Source organism: Calliphora vicina, chromosome 4 (genome assembly GCF_958450345.1).
Source record: "Calliphora vicina chromosome 4, idCalVici1.1, whole genome shotgun sequence".
NCBI classification, from domain to species: Eukaryota; Metazoa; Arthropoda; class Insecta; order Diptera; family Calliphoridae; genus Calliphora; species Calliphora vicina.
This window is the reverse complement of record NC_088783.1, coordinates 28474576-28483207: the sequence shown is the minus strand read 5'-3', so window position 1 is coordinate 28483207 and position 8632 is coordinate 28474576. Positions and strand designations below refer to the sequence as shown.

Below are 8632 nucleotides of genomic sequence, written 5' to 3'. Positions count from 1 at the left end.
TCTAAAGAAAGGATGGAAATATGCCAATATAGTGTAATCTGCAGGCGACCAATATTTCAAAGCAAAATTAGTTTCTAATGTTGTATGTTTGTATTTTATTTAAAAGATGCTAAAGAATACATTTCAAATATTTAAAATTTACCATCTTGGATGTCAGTAGCTTAAAGACGGTGGCAAAGTTAAGATCTCTCCATTAAACCAAAAAAACAAACACACTCACAAAATACACGGCAGACACAACAACACACTACAAGATACAAATTGATCAAATTTACAACAACTACAAATAGAAAAATAAACATAAATATACAAATAGAAGTGTTCAAATTAAACATATTTTGACTACCGGGTGAAAAAATGCGTAAAATTCTAATAAAGTTAAAATTTTTTAAATATCACAACAACTGTTACAAAAACAAAAATAAACAAGATAACGATAAAGACGAAGGTGACGGTGAAGACAACTGTCAGCACCAGTATCTGCTGTAGTAGCACTAGCAGTTACATGCCACCGGGCATCATCAACGTTACACAGCAAGAAAGTAAATTTCAAATTTAACAGACTTCTCACACTCCCATGTGTAGTAGAAAAAAAAGCAGCAGACAAAACAGAAAAACGTATTGTTAAATTTTGTTTGAAGATCTCACTTTAAGACGTTTCTTCGAATATTTGGTTGAAGCCAAAGTCTAAAGCTCAAAGAGAATTAATGTCGTGTGTGATTCGGTTCAGATTGAACGTGTGTGTGAGTTGAAGCTTTTAATACAAAATCAAACGGAAATTCGCCTTAAACTATCGCAGAGAAAAATGCATTTCCTGCATTTACATTTTGTGAGCATCGCCGCCTTTGTTTTAGTCATTTTATTAGTTAAACCAAAATTCAGTATAGCCATCGGCCACAAGTGGCATGCGATGACGAGTACATTTCGCTACTTACAAGAGACCATGTTACGAACAAGTCTCAATCGTGCTCAACTAAATTATGGCATTATTTTTGAATGTCGTACAACGTAAGTGTATGCTAGTGCGTGCGTGCGCTTGCGCGTTTTAATCTCTAGTTTACTCTAGAAAATGGGTCTTGAGTTTGAATATCATATTTTAAAAAATAGAATTAACAGAGTTGTTGCCTTAGAAAGTGCGTAAAGTTGTGTTTTTGTTTTTATCTATTGATTTTCGTGTTTGCTTTTGTTTCGATATGCAAATTAAATTAAACATATGCTAATTTCAGTTAATGTTTATTAAATTATGCCCTAAGTTAACTGCTAAACTATGTAAGATATTTGTGTGAAAGAAATATTTTATTTTTATAATTAATAAGCACAAGTTAAGAAGCAAAAGCTTAAATAAAAGAAAGAAAATAAATAAAGAAGTAATAATAATAAGAAATTGAATCATAAAAATGAAAAAATATGAAATATTTTACATTTCATTAATTGTTTATTGATTGTTGGCGGAAATAATTTCAGTTATGTAGTGAAATCTGCAGAATATTCGGCAAATAATAATATATTAATCTCATTTCGTCAAATACTAAGTGATGTTATAAATAGTGAACTGTGTTAAATCATCATCCACTAACTAAAATATTTTAAATGTTCTTACATTATATTTAAATTAATTGAAAAAAATAACACTGGTTTAGAAATTTTGAAATTTTAGTTGCATTAGAATGAAAATTAAATGTAATCGACTTAAAGATGAGTCGAATTATCAAGAGTTTGCGGTCTAAAGTTAATAAAGTAGAAGAAGCATCATTCGCTATTTTTTTGGAAAAAAATTTATACAAAATTTGTTTGGTGGACTCTTAACTATATTATTGTCATAGATAGTTATGCGATATTACCAAGTCTGAATAAGCTGTTTACCAAAAACTGATGACACCTTTTTTTTTGAAGCCCCACTGAATTTCAGAATCTTTGGAGGACCATAAAAAAAGTGGTCACCAAAATCGCCAAACTGAGTAGAGGGTTTTACTACACTTTAATAGTAGAATCTAACATATACTGTCATGACCGTGTGTTTATTGCACTGTGTTATTGTTCGCTATTATTGATATTCTAACAGTGAAAAATATATTTTGCATACCCACCATCAAAAAAGATGGGTGGTATATTGATTTTGTCATTCTGTTTGTAACATATACAAATATTGGTCATAGAACCAAAAAGTATATATATTCTGGGTCCTCATACGATTCTAAGACGATCTAGCTGTGTCCGTCCTTCTGTCTGTCTGTTGAAAACACGATAGGGCCCAAACAAAAGGAGCTAGCTGGCTAAAATGTTTCACAAATTCTCTCTGTTGATTAGGTTTGTTGGGTTTTTAGAACGGCCAATATCGATCCATGATTTCACCTAGCCCCATACAAATGCTCCCCGGAAAACTGTGTGAGTAATAAATAAATATGTTGATTACGCGCCAATCCATATAAAATGTTGCACAAATTAGTTCTAAGTAGTCCTCCTCAGAAAATGACCCAGAAAATGATATTCATAATTGTCTTATAATAATTGATGAAATTATCCGTAAACAAGTTTTATGTGAAACTAAATCTTTCTATCATCTTTTGTGAGGATCGGTCTATAACTCACCCTACCCCCAATATCAGAAAAATATTTTATTGTGATAATGATATTAACATAAATTTCGACAAAAGACATTTAAAGTTTTAAGAAATTAATCACTCTATCAAATGCTGTACAGTTCGGACCAACACTGATTCACGTTTTTGACGTTCTAAAGTTAATAACTATTCTTCATGTCCACTTTAATGTTTTTAATACCTCAAGCTTTTTTTCCAAGTGGTCTTTGTCCTTGAGGATTCCACTCTAGAGCTACTTGACTTCATTTCAACTTCTTTCTTAGATCGTGTCCGATCCATTTCGACGTTTTTCTCTTAATAAAAATTGGAATCAGCTCAATTTGTTATAAATAGGGTTTTTAATTTCCCGACCTTTTTTTGAATTAATTTTGAAGTTAAATAATAACAGAATTTATTCAAACTTTGAATGATTAAATTTTTGTTAATTCAAATCTACTACAAATTGAGTTAAAATGATTTTTCTTCATTCAGTTTTATTTAGCTTTTAATCATTTTCAAAATGAATAGAAAATTTCATAAGCCTTTTAGTAAAAGGAATGAATTCAATACATTTAACTGAATAGTTAAAAAATCAAATATATGTTGATTTCGAAAATTTCAAAATTACTGGATTTAAAAGTGAATTTTTTTTATAATAGAACATCTGCAAAACAGGCTCATTATAAAGCCGTCATTGTTACCAAAATGGCCAAAATCAATTCTATACTTGAAAATACCAAATGGTGTGCCGCCATCAAAAGTAGGGGCCTTTGTTCAACTAGTGCCTTCTGGAATAATTCGCACCGGTCAATCTTGGCATTGAAGGTTATTCACCTTTATTTCCAGATCGTGCAGTTTTTCATATGCTTTTTTAAATGTTCATTCGAAAAACCCCAAATAAATAATAATAATAAGCGGAGATATAAACGAAAAACGCGACAGCCGGTTCTACGCACTGGAATGACCCGTGTTCACTCAGCCAAGGGCTGCCAACTCAGCAAACACTGCTGCTACAACAACAAAGAAAAAATGTAAAAAATATGTTCACTTTTTTAAATAGAGTTCTAACTTATTTTTTTGTAGTTTCTTCAGAGGTATAAATCAAGAACAGCGAAACAGCTTGCATTTTTATAATTTCTTTGGTGTTGATAGCTCTCATAATTAGAAGCACAAAAACGTTAATATTTTTCCCTGCTCTCTCTTAGTTTAAGAGTTATATGAATTTAAAGTCAATACATATAATAGTACATTTCTCATATATTTGGAAAACAAAGTGATCGTTATGGGTATCATTGAATAGTGCTTCACAATACCTTTAATATGATATATAATATGGTACAGTTTATTGATATTGTGAACCAAAAATTTCTTTTTGATTTTATATGATAGTACTTCAGAAAATTTTGATATACAGAAAAAGTGATTTTAGCGAAGCCGGTGTTCGATACACCCCAGAGTTAAAAGTCCCTTCACCCGCAACACAGAAAATGTGAATATTAACAGAAAAAAAATTAATGAAAATATAAACTGTTACGCGGATCTTGATTTGTTCCTCTTCAGATTTTAATTCCCGTGAATCCCGACTAAAAATCCCGGGAATCGGGTAGTGACAAAATTGTAATTCCCGGGATAAAAACAGACATTTTTAAGCAAATCGTAGGATATTCTTTAGTAGGCACTTCTATATCTTTTCATATCATTGAACAAGCTTCTTGAGAATTGTAAATTTTACGCAAGCTTATTTTCCATTCCGATCCACGTCCACTGATTTCTGATGAAAAAATGCTTGAGTTTCCATAAAAGATGAGATGGATAAAAGTTCCACTATCTAATAAAGCCCAAAATTATCTGCGACAAAATGAAAAGAGGAGTTTTATTCCGACCAGATATTAGAATATCGATTAAATTCAAAAACTTGATCAAAAAAAAAAAAACACTGCACCAAAAGAACAAAATTTTTTAGGACAAATAAGTGCTGTGAGATTATTGATGGTTTTTATACCCTACACCATCATAGTGAGAAAATAGTTAATTCTCATAAATATCTTAGTTATATAGATATCCAAATTAAATTCAGCACAGGTCCATAATTAGTTATAGCTTCCATATAATGCCCACTTCCGCAAATCATTTTAACAAGTTTAGATTTCTTAAAAATGCTGATATTCTTTGAAGGGCTGCACAAAATATTATCTTTTTTTCGGCAGGCTAACTGATTAAGGCCATTTTTCTCAATTTCTTAATCCTTTGAGGACCAAACAAGTTCAGCTTAATCGTTTATTATGTTTTCTAAAATCTAGTAATAGTTAAGTGGAAATCTTTGACTCCTCCATGTTCGATACTTGCCAAAGTATTATTTATTAAGTATATATTACAAACTTACCCATTATATTTTTGGAAAGTTAAGAGAAGAACCCAACACATATCTGAATACTAGATAGATGACCGTTTTCACGCTGTCTAGGGGTTTCAACCAAAATCTGCAGGTAGAAATTGGATTAAAACAATATTATTTACATAATAAAATACTGACTTTTTATAGATACGAAACAACTTGGAATTATGATTTTAAACTTTTAATACATAGGGTAGAACTAGTCAGCTGTAAGTAAAAACAAGTAAGAAATTATGGTCGGTCAAGCCCGAACATATAATACCCTACACTAAGTAAAAGAGCAAACACATTTTTCTTTTAAAATTTCAATAATTTATATTTTTGAGTGATTTTCGGAAGTGGGCCTTCTATGGGGGCTATGACCAGTTATGGACCGATCACCATGAAATTAGGTTGTGTGATTTATGTATATATGAAAGTTAACTATGTTGAATTTTGTGTGTATACCAAAATTTTTAAGCGATTTATGCACGTTAAAGTGATTTTCGGAAGCGGGTCTATATGGGAGCTATGACTAATTATGGACCGATCGTAACAAAATTTGGTGACATGAATTTTGTATATATAAAACTTATTTGGAGCGCAATTTGTGGAGATACGTTTATAAATTAAACATTTATGACCGATAAAGTCCAATTTCGGAAGGACATTTGTATGGGGGCTAGGTGAAATAATGGACCGATTTCAGTCAGTTTCAAATAATATGTATCAAATTTGATCGAAATATCTTCAAAATTGCGACCTGTACTCTGTGCACAAGGTTTACATGGACAGCCAGCCAGCCAACCAGACGGACGGACATCGTTTAATCGACTCAGAAAGTGATTCTAAGTCGATCGGTATACTTTAAGGTGGGTGTTTGACGTTATGGGCGTTACAAACATCTGCACAGACGCATTATACCCTCCCCACTATGGTGGTGTATGGCTGACAAAAAAACAGTAACGCTTCCATGTACATATATTTTATTCTATGACTTAATATTTATTTATTATTACACAGAGAAAACAGATTCGTAGTAGCAACCGAATTTGTTGCCAATCGAATGATTCGGTTGCACACATAGAATTTTTCGGTTCTTTCAACAGAAAGTCAGTTAATAAAGAAGAAAATTGGTTGAAATAACCAAATTTTTATTACTCCTTCTAAAATTTTTTACCCACAACTGTAAAATTCGGTTACTAAGGTAGAATCATTCGATGGCAACAAAATCGGTTGGCATCACGAATTTGGTTTCTCTGTGTACATAGTAAAGTTCCTTGAAATTATAGCTTTTGTAATAACTTTTCAATCAAACTCAAGATTTCATTTTAAGAGACCTCAAATACCAGCGTAAGAGACCTATTTAACAGTGAAACATATTATTTATAGCTCAAATAAAAGAATAGGTGAGGAAGCACATTTCAGCTTGCAACTGGGAGACTTGAAAGGTTTTCGTCTCCTGGATAACAATAGAAAACTGGCTTTATTCCTGCATGGCTGGAATGATGAGGGCAGTAAGGGATGGGTACAGGAAATGTTAAGAAGTAAGTAAACTATTGACATTTTCAAGATGATAACATTTAATAATTCATATTTACTTCAGCTTGGACATTTTTTGATCCCGATCGCAGCGTTTGCGTTGTCGATTGGGGCCACTTGTCACAGAACGATTACAAGACTGCTTCCATGTCTATCTTTGATGTGGGACTAACTGTGGCGGGTATTGTTGAAGCTTTGGAGCAGTTAAGTTCTAATAATTTTAGCCGTAAAAATGTAACTATAGCTGGCTATAGTTTAGGAGCACATGCAGCTGGTTTTGCAGGAGCTGCTCTCAATGGTGAAGTTGAACAGATTATAGGTCTAGATCCGGCGGGTCCACTATTCACCACGCCCTCGGTGGTGTCGCCCAAGTATAGACTGGATCAGAGTGATGCACAATTTGTACAAATTCTACACACATCAGCTGGTACTTTGGGATCGGGTGTGAAAGCCGGACATGCTGACTTCTATCCCAATGGTGGCAAGGCTCCGCAGCGTAATTGCCGTAACTTTATGAATCTACAGGATATGCAAAATACCAGTGAGTTTTAATTTGCTTAATTGAAAAATGTGATATTTGTATATGTATGTACATACGTATGTATTTATGTTGTTTTCTTGTTATTTCACTACAGATCCCATTGCATGCAGTCATTCCACAGCGGCTGTGTTTTTCAAACAGTCCATGGATCCTACTTATGCCTTTATGGGCTACCATTGTGATAGTTATAAGAACTATGGCCGTGGTATGTGCTGGAACAATCGTCGAGGTCGTTTTGGCATTCATTCACAACGTGTGAGTCATGGTAATTTCTACTTCGATACGCAGCCCAATAAGCCCTATGTAAAGCAGACAACAAGACGACGTTGGCAGACTTCACAACTTTGGAACAGTCGTTACGGTTAATGACATTGTATAAGTGTATAGGCCGGTTTTTTTGTGTACAAATATTGCTCTTTTCGACTTGACTTTGTTTTTGTGATTTTTCGAAGTAATAAATGCCTTATGGATATAAAAGGATCATGAGCTTTACTTGTTTTTGGAAATATGTACATGTGTTTGAGAGTGTGTGTTTGTGTAGGTGTATGAATATTTGTGTGTGTGTGAGAGTATCAACAACCCAGCAGTTCTAGGAGACAGTCTCGAACTAGTGATTTTACCCATCATTTAGGGTGAACTAGTTACTTCAATAGCTACGTGACTAGTTATTTTAACACGTGCATGCCCCTTTTTGATTACAATGAGACTGTCTGATAGCTGGTTCAAAGTAGTCAACGCATTGGATTCACATACTGGTTACATAACTGCAGTTACCTTACTAGCTATATAACCAGATATTTCATCATGTATTAATAGTAAGCTAAAAATACATATCATAGAGAGTCCAATAAAAGATTGCTTGTAAACAAACCTTCCTCCGACAACCCTCTTGGGTAAAATGAAGTGCAGTACAAAAAAAAATTTGAAGTGACTTCACCATAGGTTACTAAGAGACACTAAAGTGACCATATGTTACATCAGATATCAGTATACTTAAGCAAAAATAAAAATAAACAGTATGAGAATTATATCAACACAATTTGTATAAAACCAGTTTGTACATATTACTCACAAAACGTTTAAAGTGACTACACTCCAGATTACTTAGAGACACTTAAGTGTCAATTGTCTTCACGCTGGATTACTTGGGATGTATGAAGTAACCAATTGTTTTCACGCTGCACTACAAAATGCACACACATGTCAAGTGACCAAAATGGAGTCAGCCAAGTGATAAGACATTTGTGACAATTACTGTCTTTAAGGGATACATTGACTACTTGCTTAACTGCTGGGAACCAAGTAAGGTAATCTCCAACACTGTAATAGTATTTTAATTTGAAAATTTCATTTAAAATTCACTTTGGCTGGTTGCTTGGCTGCCTGGTTTTCCAAATAAACGCATAATTCCACTCGTCTGGTATTGTTGCATGCATGCGCATGCATTTATGCGTAAAATATAGAAATGAACAGTTGAGCTGTGTATGTGCGATTACCCAAACTAACAATAGGGAATAACCCAGCAAATATTTAGAAAAGTAAAAGTCTTTTAGAGAATATAGCTCAATTTTCCATATTTTGCTCACAAAATTATTA

At 33.1% G+C, this 8632-nt stretch overlaps 1 protein-coding gene across 1 annotated transcript; it reads left to right on the top strand.

The window, feature by feature from the left end:
• Nucleotides 1-652: 652 nt before the first annotated feature.
• LOC135958971 (pancreatic lipase-related protein 2) lies at nt 653-7403 on the top strand. The gene is made up of 4 exons (XM_065509923.1): nt 653-1008; nt 6346-6500; nt 6560-7036; nt 7131-7403. Exons 1-4 carry the CDS (start codon nt 806-808, stop codon nt 7400-7402), a joined length of 1107 nt encoding a protein of 368 aa, XP_065365995.1. The 5' UTR covers nt 653-805; the 3' UTR covers nt 7403.
• Nucleotides 7404-8632: the final 1229 nt, after the last annotated feature.